The 17,957-nt window shown below is 39.3% G+C and overlaps 1 protein-coding gene across 8 annotated transcripts in view; it reads right to left on the bottom strand.

The window, feature by feature from the left end:
* The window catches only part of Arfip1 (ADP ribosylation factor interacting protein 1), an 87,769-nt gene that overhangs the window by 27,097 nt on the left and 42,715 nt on the right, over positions 1 to 17,957 (bottom strand). For 5 of the 8 annotated variants that reach the window (XM_027392968.2, XM_027392966.2, XM_027392965.2 and 2 more), the window contains 3 exons: positions 11,574 to 11,669; positions 10,162 to 10,274; positions 3,435 to 3,656 (listed from right to left, as the gene is read on the bottom strand). In XM_027392968.2, coding sequence (XP_027248769.1) covers positions 3,435 to 3,656; positions 10,162 to 10,274; positions 11,574 to 11,669 — 431 coding nt within the window. The remainder of the gene's footprint in view (positions 1 to 3,434; positions 3,657 to 10,161; positions 10,275 to 11,573; positions 11,670 to 17,957) is intronic. The other 3 variants (XM_027392971.2, XM_027392972.2, XM_035450839.1) reach the window with 2 other exon arrangements.

The following is a 17,957-nucleotide window of genomic DNA, read 5'->3' as shown; positions in this document are numbered from 1 at the left end:
AATTTAGTAACAGAAGTTTTACTTTTTCTGCTAAACTTTAAATTTATAAGAATATAAATTAGTGTTACATAATTTCTAAAAGCTTAGTAAACCAAAACTATCATTAGCCCAGACACACAGCTAAATCTAAATAATTTTAAAAGCTAAATTATTTTGAACTATAAGGAATATTTTTGTTTCTACATTTTGTTTCTATTACACTATAAGCACAGCTGTTCGGTAAAATACAGCAGCTTATTAATCAGAGAAGTTAGAACTTTCAGGACCAAATTAGGTAACAATTGGTTAAAACTTTCAGACATAAAATAGACTGCATTCTTTTGTGTGCTTTGATTGAATTTTCTCAAAGTATAAATACAGACAAGACACATTTCTTTGTAAACTTAGGGACCAGGTGCCTTTCAAGCTCAGGTCTATCTGGGCACACAGCTGAGGGAGATTCACTCAACACCAGCTTCAGTTCATTCTAATAAACTATATTTCAGACAGTTCTTTCATATGTGGCAAGAACACACTTCGTATGCTCAGCAGTCTAAGCTTCCCAGTCAAACTGGATTGATTACTCAAGAGCACATCTGACCAAATAAAGTCACCCTATTTTACTGTAAGAAGTATCATTCAACTTGAATTCTCCAGTCTGTTATAAAACACTTCAATTTTGGCTATAAAAAAAAAGGAATATAAAGTTAACTAGAAGATGAAAATTTAATGTAGTATTACAGTTATAACTACATTCCCAGATGATAAATTATTTAATAATTCAGTAAGTATTAGAGTAAAATTATATTATGCTAGAAAACCTTTGCCATTTAAGACAGGTTCATGAAGTTTATACCAGACTCAGTCTTCTGAATTGGGTAGACTGGCTGCAAATGTAGGGGCGTGTAAAAAGATTGCACACTTGTTATCATAACACTCAAGTGTCTGAAACAATAGAAGTATTTCATATTCAAGCAATTGGAGCTATTATAGGGAAAGACCCTTTCTCAAAAATAGAGAAAAGTGTCAATCAATGGGGAGGCAATCAGTCATTCTACCATCACTATATCATCTCTGTAATGAAATGAGTGTTAGCGTATATAAAATGTCATGAGATACAACACTTTAACTTCTACAAAGTGTTAAAATATAATCATTGAATGTACTTTGACATTCACTAAGAGGTAAAATCCAAAATTTAAAAACAAATCAGCAAACAAGAGGAATACTCTTGATAGGCGGGCATGACGACGCATGCCTTTAATCCCAGCTCTTGGGAGGCGGAGAAGTCAGATCTCTGTGAATTTCTGTCCAGCCTGGTTTACAGAGCTACATCCAGGCCAGCAGGACTACCCAGAGAAAGCTTGTCTCAAAAAAACAAACAAACAAAGAAACTACATTTACATTAACATAATAGCTAATAAAAATTAAGGAGCCCTTCTTACTGTATAACAGAGCACAAGACAATACCAATAGGAATTCTAACACAGACATAGATGAATAGGGGACATGGGCATGGGTGAGGGCATGGAGAAGACACGGGATGAGGGACATATTGGTGGACAAGGATATGGAGGGGGTGGGGACGAGGATGATGAAGGGAGAAAAAGTACACACACACAGCCTTAATCCTACACAAAGAACTACAGGCAACTAAAGAATACCAAGAGAAAGAGGAATAGTCTTCCCCAGGAAAAAGCACCCCAATTAGTTATCCAAAACCAAATGGCCTGCCCCCAAAACATACATACAAGTAACATTATACAGACAGAGCAGGTTGTATTTAGTAATACACACACACACACACACACACACACACACACACACACACACACACACCACACACAACAACAACAATTAATGAAAACTGAGGCCATGAACTTGAAAGAGATCAAGAAAGGATATATGGGATAATTTGGAGGGAGAAGTCAAAGTGATGTAATTATATTACAATCTCAAAAACTAAGAGGAAAAAAAAAAAGAAGAGAGACTAATGCAACAGAATAGAGACCCTAGGAATAAATCCATGCATCCAATAGAAAGCAAATTCTGTTGTCTAGTGGATCATCCAAAATTGAATTTCAGTATTTATTATTGTAATATATCAATATCTGTTTCTTTACCCAAGTTTCTAGGACCAAGTGATTTTTCTACTTCTTCATGTTAGATGTCTATAGTATTAAGGATTTTTATCTTTTGCTCTAGGCAAGATACACAGCCAGACATCAAAAGAGTCACAAGATAGTAAAAGAAATTCTCAAGAATATTTTGTGGGGCTTGGGATGCAGCAGTACAGTGAATGCCAAGCATGCACCATCCCTGGGTCTGAGCTCCAGCAGCATATAAACAGAGCATGGCAGTACACACATGTAAATTCCAACATTCAGAAAGCAGAGGCAAGAGGATCACAAGTCCCAAGTCATCCTTGGTTGTATAGGGAGCTAGCTTGGGCTAGAGACTTTGTCTTAAAACAAAACAAAACAAAATGTTCTGCTCAATTATTTGTGGAGATAAACACTAAAAATAAGACCTTCATTCTAAATGTCTGCCTTGGAAATGCTAAACTTCTGAGTTGCACCCCAGAGCTAAATCTAATTTATTTATTTATTTTAATTGAGTAAATGTACACAAGTCCACTCAAACAAGTGATCAACGTATTTCAAGACTGGAAAGATGCTTTCATAGTAAGTGCCTAACCCCACCTGTGATGGTTTGAAAGTTGTGCCCCCCCCACTCCCCCACCCCCACCCTAGGGAGTGGCATTATTAAGAGGTATGACCTTGTGGAAGTAGGTGTGGCCTTGGCAGAGGAAGTGTGTCACTATGAGGGTGGGCCTTGAGGTCCCTTTTGCTCGTTTCAATGTGACACTCAGTGTACTTCCTGTTGCCTGCAAGATGTAGGGCTCTCAGCTGTACCATGTCTACCTGTACAACAACACCATGTCTGCCTTACATGCCACCATGTCCCACCATGGTGATAATGGACTGAACCTCTGAACTGTAAATGAGCCACTACAATTAAATGTTTTCCTTTATAAGAGTTGCTGGGGTCATGGTGTCTCTTCACAGCAATAGAAACCCTAACTAAGATACCACGAAGAATCATACATAGTTATGATTCTTTGTAGGCTTGGGCAGGCTGGTAATCTTTTTCCTTCTTACTCTCTAGAACCTCCAGCTGACATCTATTCCAGGTGCAAACAGACCATTACATTGACAGAGTCATCTAGGTCTTCTTAAAGATTGTATGACATCTTAAGAATGCTTCAAAATCCATTTACATTAGGGTTTGGGAATATACATTGCCATTGGGTTCAATGTCCAGCCCAAACAAACACAATAATGACAATTTTACTAACAGTTTAGCATATCACAAATGGAAAACTTACCTCTCCAAAAACTTCTATTAGCAACCTCACACCCACAAACCCTAAGAGTTATTTTAAATAATCTTACATGGAGTTCTAGAGACTTCAAACTCAGGTCAGCAAATGCATCTCCAAGTTGCTTTTGGGTATGCACCATCTGGAAGAGCTGTGTCGCCAATGTCTGAGCCAGTTTCAAAATGTTTTCATATTTTTTCTTATTATCTCTTAATATATCAATCTGAGCTTCAAGTTCAAGGTCCACAGTTCTTGAGCCTCGGCCTAGTTTCTCAGATATAATTTGCCGGGTACACTAAAAGTAGAAAGATGGACTTTGTTTAGGAAGAAAAAAAGATAATAATGCAGCAATGAAAAATACTATACTACATTGATTGTACCAGTTCTATAACACATGTGAACTAGTTAGCCAGCTGAATAGTATTCCACTTTCCAGGACTAAGGAAGTATATTTACAGGCCTGTCTAAAAACCATTACTAAGCTAAAGTAGTTCTGGCATACACCTAGCTAGCTTATATATTGCCAAATGACTACCCACATAATCTTATTTCAAGTTTATTATGCTTGGTAAAGTATTTAAAGCAACAGGGATACCTGACAGTTTCATAGAACAGCATGATTGTAAATAGAGAAAACAATGACTGCCAAGATGTTACTCTCTTACTGGTTACTTTTCTATCTTCACCTTAAATAATCCATGCCGTGGGAGGTGAACAGGAAGAAGATAGGGAAAAGAGATTAGAAATTCCCCAAGTTCAGCATAGTATTAAACTGTTATTCTATTCTGTCTCATAAACATACACTTTTAAAAAATGTAACCAACTTCAGAGAACAAGAAAGTTTTCTAGTAATAATTTTTTACAAAAATAAAAATTGTATTTCATCAAAAAATAACTGTGTAAGGTACTGTGTTCTTCATCATTAAAAATAGAAAAAATATCTTTAAAAAGTAATTAAAAAAAAACAGATGTGGTGGCACGCCGGAAAGCTAAAAGATCAGGAGTTCTGATCAAGGCCAGTCAAGCATACATGTGACCCTATCTTAAAAAAATAATACAGTTCCTGTGGCGGGTGCCAAAGCCTCAGAGCCCTCATCCAGTGGCTGATGGAAGCAGAGGCAGTCATCCACAGATATATGCTGAACTGAACTCTGGAACTTAGTTGCAGAGAGGGAGGAATGAATATATAAAGGGTTGGTACCAGGCTGGTGAAACCCACAGAAACAGCTGGCCTGAACAAAGGGGAGCACATCGACCCCAGACTGCTGTCTGGGAGGCCAGCACAGGACTGATCCAGACCCCTGAACATGGATGTCAATGAGGAGGCCTCCGTACTCTAAGGGGCCCCTGGTAGTGGATTAGTATTTTTCCCTGGTGTAAGAAGGGACTTTGAGAGCCCATCCGATGAAGGGATACACTCTTGGCCTGGACACATGGGGGAGGGCCTAGGCCTGGCCCAGGATGATGTGGTGGACTTTGCAGAGCCTCTGTGGAGGGTCCTACCCTGCCTGGGGAGTGGAGGGTGGATGGGGTGGGATGTAGGTCGGAGGTGGGGGGATAGGGGAGGGAGAGGGAGAAGGGATTGATATGTGAAACAAGCTTGTTCCTAATTTGAACTAATAAAAATAAAAATAAAAAATAATACAAACAAGCAAATAAAACACCCCAAGACAACAGCAGCAGCAACAAAAGGTGGTAGTAAGTAAGTACCATAACTTACACTGTTTATTACATCTTCCAAGGTTACAAGACATGGTGAGTGGAGGAAGACCTGAGTGAATATGTGCACAGCCAGGTCAAGGACCCCAGAGGCTCTGACCCAAAGGAAAATGGCAAAGCCTTTTCTCCCGGAGGGAGGCTTAGAGGATGAAAAATCCTCGCCCTCTGGTCTGTGTGTGGATCTTGATATATGTGCAGAAAATGTCCACATGGATTCCCACCCTTGATGTTCACAGCCTGGAAACTGCTCCCCTATAAAGACTGTTCCTATTGTGATTAGCTAGCTACACCAGTGTGCTGTGGGAAATCATTTTTAAGATGTGTTACATTTGTTTATGCTGTAGAACATTTGTTTTAATGATGCAAAGATGAGTTGCATTCTTTTACACTGCATTTGTTTAACTCTGTGAAGCTGTGTTACTTTGCCTATCTAAAACACCTGATGGTCTAAAAAAGAGCTGAACAGCCAGTAGCCAAGCAGGAGAAAGGGTAGGCGGGGCTGGCAGGCAGGAGGAGAAATCCGGGAAGAGGAAAAGAAATGAGAAAAGGAGGAGCAAGAGAACAAGGAGAGGAGGACACTAGGGGCCAGCCACCTGTGGAGTAAGAGTGAAAGTAAGACACAGAAGTAAGAAAAGGTAAAAGCCCAGAGACAAAAGGTAGATGGTGGCGCACACCTTTAATCCCACCACTCGGGAGGCAGAGGCAGGCAGATCTCTGCGAGTTTGAGACCATAAGGCCGGAATTTATAAGAAATTGGGAGTTCGTGTCGGGCTCCCCAAAGAGTAAGGAGAGTAAAAGACAACAACAAACCAGTGTCCTTGATCTAGCTCAATAAAGCCCTGCCTCCTTGCTTATTGGTAGGCAATAACCCAGCCTCCTTTTTTAATTCTATATAACGAATGTGCTTCTGAGGTGCTGAGGTTCCTTCATCAGAGAGCCCAGTCCACCCCAACCCAGCTTTTCTGTGTATCTGTATTTTTGTCTTTTCTTTATTCTCTTACGGCCAGAGCCACATAAAATCCCCGGAGGCAACAGGATTAACAGCAAGTAAAGGTGCTTACTGCCAAGCCTGGTGATGAGTCTGATTCCTAGGACACTCCTGGTGGAATGAGAGAACCAACTCCAGCAAGTTGTTCTCTAACCTCCACAGATGCACTATGGCATGAAGAACACACTCATTCACACACTCACACACACACACCAAATAAATAAATACCATTCTAGGAGATGAAAATCAAAATAGAACGGTTAACTGGAGACACTGATTTTAAGGAGAAAAACACTGACAAAATATGGTATCTGAAACTGTAACAAGACAAAAGAGATGGCACTCATTCCCAGAGTTCCTCTATTAGAGACTTTCACTTTATTTGCAAGCCAAAGCATATTGCCTTCCACTGCAACCAGATATGGAAATCTGTTGAGAGTCAAGAAGCCAGAATTCATTGACTAAGGTTGTAGTTAGCACAACATGAATATTCTGTTGTGCAAGTGACCTCCCCCCCCCCCCAAAAAAAAAAAAAAGAATGTTCACAAGCAGGTGCTTGGGTCAAGATCAAATGAAGAAATGCTTTTTATTTCCTGCAACTACAGCAGTAGAAAAAAAGTAAGATATTGATTATGAGACAAACTGAGATAAGTTTGGGCACATTAAGTAAACTTTGAAGCTGTATTTACAAAGCCTACATGAGGTAACTGTAGATTTAAAAAAAAAATCCAAATAATAAAAACTGAAAGTACTAGAGGGTACCTACAGTTTTGTAAAGAAGATACACAGCTGTTACTCATTCCTCCAGTATTTGGGGACTCAGGTACTTTCTGACATAATCCCTGAAACATTCTGAAATTAAAATACAAAACTGAAGACTAGAACACATTACATGGCAAGTTTATAAAAAGAATGATTTCTCTACCTTTCCTCAAAAATCTTTGAAAATGGAAACTATTTAACAATAAAAGGATCAAAATTTCCCATATAAAGAAATCATTTAGTCAGGGAGTGGTGGTGCACACCGTTAACCCTAGAGCTATCTGGCAGAGGCAGGCAGATCTCTGAATCTGAGACCAGCTCTTCTATCTACATAGCAAGTCCCAAGCTACCTACCAAGATCTTGTCCTCCCCACCCCCCAGAAAATCATTCAGGAGATAATGGCTTCCAAATAAGCTAACTTGCTAAAAAGCCGGCAAGTTTAAAAGCATAGAAAAACACTGAACTGTGTGCATCTCCTAACTGAGGAGAATGGGGGAAACGAAACGATATGCAGTACACTGCATACCATGAGGCGCCATCCTGCTGGCTCAAGAACTGACAAGAGCACTCTGATTATTTAAATATCACAGAGAGCTTTGCTGTGGTGACAAACAAACATTTAAGTACAAGGAAAAGAACAAATTCACAGATTCACCAATTCACAGATACAAAGGTCATTAAGACAAAACACAGAAGGAAGCCAGCCTAAAGGGGAAATAAACGGGAAATGGTCAGCCAATGAAGGAATGGGACAACGCCAACAAGAAAAATTGTGACGGAAAGTTGAAAGACACTGGCTCAAAGACAGAGGTGATGGATTTGCTGGGGAGAACACTAATGGAAACTGCTTCAGAATTTAAAGGATGACTTTAAAATAGCATTTCATATTTAGGAAAGATGTCACCTCTGAAAGCTTGAAACTGAGATTTTTATGGGGGATGAGGGGGTAAACAAGGAAAGGAAAAATATTTCAAACAGGGCAATACAGCAAGACCCTGTCTCAAAGAGGCAGGAAGGAAGGCAGCATGGACAGATAGACTAAAACAAACACACACCAGAAGGAACTTCCACTTGAGGTCTTCAATCCACCTTCTCAAATTAATTTCCTTACTTTCATCTGAAGTAGTTGAATATTAGGTTAACAAATAAAGGTTAATACTCTGTCTTATTTATTTATTTTTATTGGCCTATTTTTGTTTCTTTTCCTAGTCTATAATAAAATTTTTTGTGAAAATATTTTTTTTTAAATGAAGCTCAGTGTGGTATGAAAATTACACGAATGAAAGGAAGGGGAATTCCAAACAGCTGGCAAAACACCCTCCTGAAGTTACAGAAGCATGAGAAGACAATTGACCTCAGAAGATTCCTGGGTAATTTGGGACTGATGGAATCTGCAGACAAAAGCAGTAAGTCGGTAAGGTGGGTAAGAGTCATGCCATTTCTACAGATAATGGGGATCTGCCGAGGAAATTTAAAGTAAAAGTGACCACGCCAGTCCAAGAGAGCTGGTTGGTAAGTTGTAGCAATAGTGAAAGAGTAATAAACACTGACTAGGACTGTGAAAGCTGGAACAGAAAAAGTAGAAGAAAACAAAGGGAGTCCACAGGATTTAATGACTGATTAGATATGTAGATCAACAAGAAGGGATGAAGATTTGCAATTAATCAACAGTTGTATTACGAGAGGACATAAAGGCAGAAATCATATATCCCTACCCCTGAGAACAGAAGGGCAAGGACTTATAAGGAATGCCCTGTGTGAGAAGAACTGCGAATGTAGGCAGCACTTTTTGCAGACTACCACCAGCATTTCTCAGGTGACATGATGACATAAACTTCTGGGAAGATTCGTGTAGATTTCAAAGCACTGTTATCTTATTAAGAAAATTTTGGGGGCTGGAAAGATGGTCCAGTAGTTAAGAACATTTGTTGCTCTTGCAGAGGGCCTAGTTTCAGTTCCCAGTATCCGCATGGGATCCATCCATCTAGAACTCCAGTTCCAGGAGATACGCTGTCCTCTCCTGATAGGCACATAGCACACACATGGTACACATATTTACATGCAGGCAAAACACTCATACAAAAAACAAAATAAATAAATCTTAAAAACATTAAGAAAACTTGTTATAGAGTGCTGACTTAGAATATACAAGTTCAAGAAACACCCCATACTGCAAGAAAGCTTGTATTTTTTAAAGAGGGTTTCAGGTTGTATTTTAAAATTATTAACTGAAAGAATAACTTCACCCTGCTTTAGTCTTGAGAAAACATGTTAGAGAAAAACTGCTATGTGTAAAAAATGTAGGCAATTTTGATTTGGCAACCACTAGACCCATAGCCAACTCAAAACACAAAGCTCATGCTATAGTCTGAGCTGTTGGAATTTTTCATCTAAGTATTCCATGTCTTGTAGGTCTGATCCCTATTAAGATTCACATGTACTAAGTGGATTTGTGGCTTGGACATTTGTAATGGATCAAATGTGCTGTAGATTTAAAAATTGGCTTGTTTTGCTGACATCATTAGGGAAATAATGCAAACAGCCATGCTGAATTTATAATCTGGTGCTGCCTGTACAGTTAAGAATTATTACAAAATCAGTTTCCAACTTTGGAGAACTAGTCTGTTATAAAATACCAAGAAAAGGTCACATTCAGGGACATGAGCCTGTAGTCCTTATAACTCAGGAGGCTGAAGTCAAAGGATCCCTTGATCCCAGAAAGGGAAGCCCAGACAGGCCAACAAAATGAGACTGTGTCTCTTAAGAAGTAAGTGAATTATCAAAAAAGGAGAGGGAGTGAGTACCACTACAGTAGTTCTTTAGTTAAAGATATTCTAAGAACGTGTGTGTGTGTGTGTGTGTGTGTGTGTGTGTGTGTGTGTGTGTGTGTGTCTGTCTGTCTGTCTGTCTGTCTGTCTGTCTGTCTGTCTGTCTTTCTGTGTTGAGACAGCATTTCTCTATGTAGCCCTGACTGGCCTGGAAGTTTCGACAACTCTCCTGCCTTGGCCTCCTAAGTGCTAGAATTATAGGCATGCATGAACACTGGGTTTTGTTTTGTTTTGTTTTGTCTTCTTTTAAATAGGTGTATTATTTGTCAGAGTTAAATGTTTTAGTAAGTGTTCTTAAAATTGCTTTGTACTAAATTTTAAATTATATGTAAAGATAAATAATGAAACAAATATTTTATTTCCAAATTGCATATTCATGTGAAGGCAGTATTATTTTTCATATGTTTGTATAAGCATAATAAATATGATAATGGGAATAACATAACTTATAAATGGAAAGTCTTAGAGACAGTTAGGGTGGAAATATTTAAAAATTACAAACCTTGTATGTGTTGAGACTCCATTTTCTAACAAGCTCTAACTTTTCCATTGCAGGATTTTTAATTTCATCTGCTAGAATAACTGGTCCACCTTTTGTGTGTGTTCTCTGGCCACCTGCATGATCATAACAAAAGACAAAAGAGAAAATGAAGCCTGATGCTATTCAAACTGAACTATTTAAACATAAAAAAAATACAAAGGTCCCTACTGTGTGAAAGACTAGAGCCTCTAGAACCATGCAGGATAATTTTCTAATTGCTTACAAATATTCTGTCCATTAAACAAACACGTGGTTTGTCTCACTTTAAGAAATGAAATCTGTGGCAAACTTATCTTAAAAAACAAAAACCAACAAAAATCTGGCTGGTCTGGGCAGATTGCTTATTCTGTAAAGTGCCTGGTACACTAGCACCAGGACTCATGTTCAAATCCCTAGCACCCATGTAAAAAGCTGGGTGTGGTGGTGCAGGTTGGTAACCCCAGCACAGATGGTGGCGAGGGGCTTCCTGGAGTTCATTGGTCAGCCAGCCTAACAGATTTGATAAGCTGCAGGCTTAGTGAAAGACACTGGCCCCAAAAGGTAAAGGCAGAGAGGGCCGGTGAAGGGCAACTAAGGTTGACCTTTGGACCACACATGCGCATGTACTCACACACACCCCAAAAATCAGGGTGAGTATAAATTTTCTTCCCCCACCTTATTCCAACAGCCAGATTAGCTTTTAGGATAGCTTTAACATAGATGTAAGAATCAGAGCAATGCAAAAATAAGTAAATAAAATGTTAATGCCATACAAAAAGAAATGTGTGGTTTGTTTTTCCATTTCTTTTCGTTTCATGTTTTGATTTTGGGAGTCTCTCCTATGTGGTCCAGGTTAGCCTTAAACGCTTCATCCTCCACCTTCCCAGTGCTGAGATTACAATCAAGCACTACTAAATCCAGCCTATTTTTCAGTATTTTGTTGCAAGCTACAAACTATCTGTATGCTGAGGCTGACAAGAATACACAACCTTTTCACTTGACCCATCCATTCTCAATAATAACATGACTCCCAAAGCTCCCTTTAGGTTTGCAAGGAGGGCAGAGCTGCAAAGCTGAGAGGTTAGGATCAAATAAGTGGGCCTGTACCAGCCAGAAAAAAAGAGAGAATGAACTAAACCAAATATATTTTACTATGTTTTCACATTTAAAAATCATTAAATTTCAGGTTTTAAGATGCATCCATTTGTTTTGAAAAGACAGGCGATGGCTAGAAAGATGACTTCTCTTATCATTAGAGAATGCAGCAGCAGCAGCAGCAGCAGCAACAGTAACAGCCAGAGGAGCACACGCCTACAAACACAGAGTGAGTAATTATGAAACTGAGTTAGGTTGGCATCAGCAGGAGAGGCTCATTCAGTCTGTGCCGTGAATACCTGCAGGAACAGTTAGATCACCTCCTTGTTGAGCCAGTTGACTAGCTGCAACCCTGCTGGGAGACAGAACAGATGGCAAAGGTGGCGCTGAGGGACCTGGAAAGGGCAGACATTAAACTGTGAAAATCCACTTCCTCCTCCATATGTCAGACATTTTGAACAGAGATTGAGTGTCAATTCCTTTAACATGGGCAAACACTGCAATTAAGATTACAATTAATATGCTTGTTCTCCTGCAGGAAAGGACTAATAGTATGCTAGGGGCTGAATTCTATACAAACCTGTCATTAGTCTATCAAAACCAAACAAACCACCTCACTATGTAAAAGAATTGGCAAGATCATATCTAAACAAGTTTCCCTGGAGTCTGATGTTTTCAAAACCAAATCACATGAAAGTCCTTGAGTTAAATAATTTATAGTTTCAATATATATCTCATAACTTCCCAGTATATACTATGAAGAAAAGGCTTAGGTATAGAAAGGAATACTGAAGCATATTTTAATACTTTTTACAAAAATGTGAATGAAGCGTGCCCTTTTGTAAGAATTACAGCCTTTGTAGGAACTGTCGCCAAGTTTTCCCAATCATAAACCAAGTGTGATGCAGTGCAGACTACTGCTATTCATGCTGGGAATACAAGGTGCCCTCAGCCACCCAGTCACCCCGAGGCCTGTTGAAATGCAGATGCTCACGCCTACTGAACCAGGAGCTGTGGTACCACAAGGCCCATGGTGAACTCTAGGTCCTGGGAACTTCCAGAACTGCTGGTGCCATGTTTCCCGAGTGTCCGTGAGAATCATTCCTAGGACTCTCTCAAGATCCACTGCTTTGCCGGGCTTTGGTGGCGCATGCCTTTAATCCCAGCACTTGGGAGGCAGAGGCAGGCAGATATCTGTGAGTTTGAGGCCAGAGCGAGTTGCCAGGATAGGCTCCAAAGCTACACAGAGAAACCCTGTCTCGAAAAACCAAAAAAAGATCCACTGCTTCTCAGCACAAATGTACCTGTTGCTTTGAAGGCTACTTGGGAGAGTCTCAAACAGTCAAGTTTGAGAACAAAGCAAGAAAACAATTTTCAGGTAAAACACAGCCAAGCTTTAAATTCTAATTCTGGGTATGAAATTCTGGTTCTGTCTATCACATAATAACAGGAACACTCGTACAACTTACTTAATATCTCTGAGCCTCTGTGGTCTTCTAAAAAAATAAAAAAAAATATTCTCTGCCATGCTGATGAGATGGCTCAGCAGGTTGAAGCACTTGCTCCTAAGCCTGACACCCTGAGTTTGGACCCTGGAATCCATGTAGAAGTAGAAAGCTGATTCTCACAAACTGTCTTCTGACTTCCGCATGCATCCACTGCAGCATTCACACCCACATACATATACACACAAAACAACAAATGCCATTTTTAAAAAAGGAATGCTACCCATCATTATTGCTAAGGCAACATATTAAATCAAGTTAAGGAGAACAGTCATTAAACACATGAGAAATTCTTTCAATGTGTAGCTGTGAATATTTGATTTTCTCTACTAATTTGTACATACATATCTCTGAGTATCAACATAGTAAATGTGCACACATGCATGCATGGCAACTGGAGGAGCATGCCAGGTGTCCCACTCCATCACTCTTAGATTTGCATCTTGAGATAGCTTAATTCTCTCGATGAACCTGAAGCCATGCTGGCAGCCAGCAAGCCCCAGTGGTCTTGTCTCCATGTACCCTCCCCCCACCATCTCCCCAGCACTGGAGTTACAGGCACAAGAAGCCATGTCTGGGCTTTTCCATGGGTGCTAGAGATTCAAATTCAGATCCTCATGTTTGCAAGGCAAGTGCTCTTACTCACTGAGCCATCTCTCCAGCTCTAGCTGAGACTATTTACAATGCCTATAATGAACTATTATTTTAAGTACAATCTTGTCCAGTTTTCTGGAAAAAATTATACTAAATTCATTCACGACAGGAAAGAATCAGTATAAACAAAGTCCTAATGAAGACAGCCTTTGGTTGTAGTACTATGAAAAAATGCTTACATTGAATTCAAGCATAAAACAGACCTGAATAGACGACCGCTATTATTTAAAGTACAGATATCTGTCTCTTTTAAATTTACTGACTTTCAAAACTTAAAACCAGACTGGCTGACAGAAATCAATTGGCCTGAACACTCACAATAAATTTTATGAGCAATGAGGCTCAGGAGGTTAAACAGTTTGTACGGGGAAAGTTCAATCTGCACCACAGGATCTCCATTATCAAATTAAACACAAAAGCTCTATCTACAAGTTACTTGCTGAGTTGAAAAACATTTCAATAGGCTATTCCAGTCTAAAATCATGGTATACAAAGGCCATATCTCTATTATCCAAGGCACAGGGTTCCCATCCTAAGGAAGTAGTAAATACAAGGAAACAACGACTAGAGTTACATGTCTGATGACCTCAAGAACAGAGCTCTGTTGTTCTGATTATTACAGTTCATTAATCTCTGTAAGAAACAATGTCACAACACAACATGACATGTGTATAATATATGTAACAAACGATACAACTTCCATACTAAAATGGCAAACGATGGGGCCTAACCTTCAAAGGTAACCTCCATTTTTCCATATTTTCAGAACTGTAAGCCTTGACACTAGTGTAGTTTAAATTAGCCCTCCCAACTAAATTTAGCTATCAAAAGTGCTCATCAATACCCACAAAAAACTCTTTAACAATCCAAAGTCTTAAAACTGGACATGTTGGTATACACCTCTATTCCTAGGACCCAGAACACATGCCTGAGGTAGGATTGTGATTTTAGGCCAACCTAAACTACACCTAACCTGTAAGACCCTCTCTCCCAAAAGAAAAAAAACAGAAAACAAAACTTCACGATCTTGCTAACTAAGTCTGGAGGAATTAGCCAATTTGCTCTCAACAGAAATCCAGGCAGATGCAACAATTAGAACTCTCATTAAAAGAAATCTTTGGGACCAAGCATACATCCTTGTTAGGAGCTTGGATTTACTTTTGGTATGTGCTGTTATTGATTCTGCCGCATTTTGTTGTTGACCAGGTTTCAATATTTGTTGTTGTCTTTAAGTTATATTTAGGGATAATTTTTTAACTTTAGGAACAAATGGAAAAGTCTATTATTAATTATCTTATAGTAATAAAAAGTCTGTATCCCAAGTAATGTTTCAGCCTTTTGTCCAGACAGCTAACAATGACCTAATTCCTCATTACTTTCTCTCAGATTTACTTGCCAAGTTTCCAGCAGCATGTCATTCCTTCCCATGTCTTAAAACAAATGCCCTTATGACAACTGTGCCTTTCCAGTGAGTGCTGAACTAGTGCAAGTACACAGAATTCTTCTATGAATATGCTGACCAATAATGCATTTCATGGTAAAATAAGCTTTATAAACCCAGTCCAAAGAGATAAATTAATCCCATTAGCATAAAATATACTTAACTAAGTATTAGAGTATATTTACAAGTGAAACTAGTTAGCATTTTAATGGTCATATACTACAAATTATAATAGGCATTTTAGTCCAATTACTCTAAATCCTGTTACAGGGGGAAAGGTTAAATCAAATGTTAGACAAATAATTTCATTAAAATAATTAAAATATCTAAATAACACATTTGTTTTTTGTGGTGAGAAACTGAACAGAGCCATTGTATCTGGTATGAGTTCCAGAGGGATGGCAGCTAGGCTTTGAAGTAACCTTCTGTAAATAGTCAGGGATTGTTATCTAAGTTACTCTTCTGGAAGGATTCACAGAGCCTTTGCATGGCTTGGTCTCCAGACATACCTCAAAAACCAGGAGGTCTCATAAGACTTAGAGTTGCTCAGGTGGTGGTTCCTTGGACAAACTCCAAGATGGAGAGGAGGTTTTGGTATGCTTAAATTGACTTGCTAAAAGTACCTTTTGGGTAACAATAAAGAGCCTTCTGCAAACCCACTAGTTGAGTTCATCAGAGCTCTTCCACCTGCTACTGTTGCTAAGCCATAAAACACTCTGAAGTGTCTCTCTTTGGCCTACCAGTGTAACTCAAAACATCATGTTGACACTTAAAATTTGAAATTGGGGCTGGGATGTAGCCTAATGGTAGAGCACTTGCCTAATATGTCCTGAGTTCAACTCCCAGTGCTACAAAATGTAATAAATAAAATAAATAAGTAGTGATTAGTAAAAAATGATGTCAAATTATGTAAGGCTGGCCAATAAGCAATCATAATTTTAGGCATTTAGTCAACCCTTTCAAAGTCAAAGAACTCTACATGAGAATGCTACTCTTGAGAATGAAGCTGAGATTGCATTTGCCTATCATGTATGTCTGTGTGTCTATGTGTGTGCGTGTGAGTACGCGCACACCTGTGGAAACCAGGACTCCTCGGTTATTGTTCCTTCTTAGATACTGTCCATCTTATATTTTGAGATAGAGTTTCTCATTGAACTGACAAGGTTGGAGTCTATTCCTCCTGGCTCTGGGGCATGCCTGGCATTTTAGTGCGGGCTCTGGGGATCAAACTCAATTCTCTACCTAGCACATTGAGCACTTTACCAACCAAACCATCTTCCTAACCTTAATACCATATTTTCTACTTTAGATTAAATACACACACACACACACACACACACACACACACACACACACACACACACTTATTGATTGTAGAGAGGTAGACAGTTATGGTGTACATTAGGTGGTCAGAGGACAGTTTGCAGGAGTTAGCACTCTCACTCCAAGATGTAGGTCTCAGAAACAGAACTCAGGGTGTCAGGCTTGGTGGCAAGTACCTTTACCTGCTGAGACATTTCAATGGCCCCAAACTCTATTTTTATGACCATGTCTTGATTTTTGCTTTCAAGAGCTTTCAAAATATTGACATATCTTGGAGGCAGAGGCAGGAAGATCTCTCAGTTTGAGGTAAGCCTGGTCTATAGAGCGATAGGACAGCCAGGGTTACAGAGAGAAATCCTGTCTAGTCTGGAAAAACCAAAAACCAAGTGGGGGGTGGGGAGGGCACTACTGCATTTGCTTCTTTTGTACAGCTTTACTTTTTAAAACACAAGTGGAAGAAAAAAATAGCATCACTAGCCGATCATTTACTCCTTACCTTACAGTTCAGAATGAAATACTGGATCACCCAAAAGGTCTTTTTCTAACACCCATATAGCAAAGAATATATTCAGAATCTAAATAGCCCTCAAATAAAGAGCTGGCCAATAATATAATAAAAAGACAGATTAATGTTATCTGCAAGAAATTTGAGTACTGCCAAGGCAAGGTGATCTAGTGTATCAAACCACAACACATTAAAATACTAATACAATTCACACTGAATATTAACTATAGCTACTTAATTGCAGATCTAGATCCAAATGTTTGGTGGTTTTCTTCTACTCATTAAAAACAAATTCTCAGGGAACATCACAGAAAGAGTTGGGTGGGGCCCAAGGTAAACAGAATCTTCTGGATATGACAGGATTGATGCATTCATACACTCTGGCAGTTGTTGCCTCCACAAGACCTAACCAGCCAACATTGCAGCACGTAGGGGAGGGGCTCACAGGCTCTAATCCCTAGCTTTGAACAGTTGATGCTAGGGAAGGGACAGTCCAAATTCTTAAGACCACGGGCCCTAGTAGGTTGACCATGCATCAGTGGATGGCCCCACACCCATGTATATACGGGCAACTATATATTCTGGACTAAGTGTTTTTATCCATCTGTTTATTTTTATAAAAGGGAAGTTGGGAGAGGGTGAAGAGGATCTGGGACAATTTAGGATAAGGAGTAAGGGGAGAAGATGATCAAATTATATTTTACGCATGTATGAAATATCAAAGAATTAATGAAAGTATTACACTCAAAACCCACTGAAAAAGTTATAGGCAAAGTCATAAACAAAACATTCTCTTTGAATTAAATATAGACATACATATCTGCATATACATGTGGATATACACTTGCTTCTCAGATTGTGTGCAGCAAAGAGCTGTGGCAGGTCTAATTGCCTGTCCTTAAAAAGGCTGTTTATAAGACTGGCCTTTGTCCAGATCCTGGGAAGCTGACTTTTAAAATTTCCCTCCAGAAGGCTTGGGCCCAGGGCCTAAACTGTTCATACAAACAGTGTGGTTAAGGTTGAGTGTCTACAGACTTCTGTTAAGTCTAGAATATTGATGGTGCTCATAGGAAGTCTGTGTGGAGTCCTAACAGGAATACTGTACACTAAGTGCTCAATGAGCTTCCCCCAGTAGCCACACTTTCGGTATGTTGCCACAACTCAACATGAAAGAGCTAACCAGTCCCTGTGCATGGCACTAGAAGAGCTGTGAAGATGTTGTCTTACTGACTGCTTGCAGTTGTCTCTGTAACAT

The sequence above is a fragment of the Cricetulus griseus genome, assembly GCF_003668045.3.
Source record: "Cricetulus griseus strain 17A/GY chromosome 1 unlocalized genomic scaffold, alternate assembly CriGri-PICRH-1.0 chr1_0, whole genome shotgun sequence".
Taxonomy (NCBI): Eukaryota; Metazoa; Chordata; class Mammalia; order Rodentia; family Cricetidae; genus Cricetulus; species Cricetulus griseus.
Note: the sequence above shows the minus strand (reverse complement) of the source record. Positions and strands in the feature narration are given on the sequence as shown.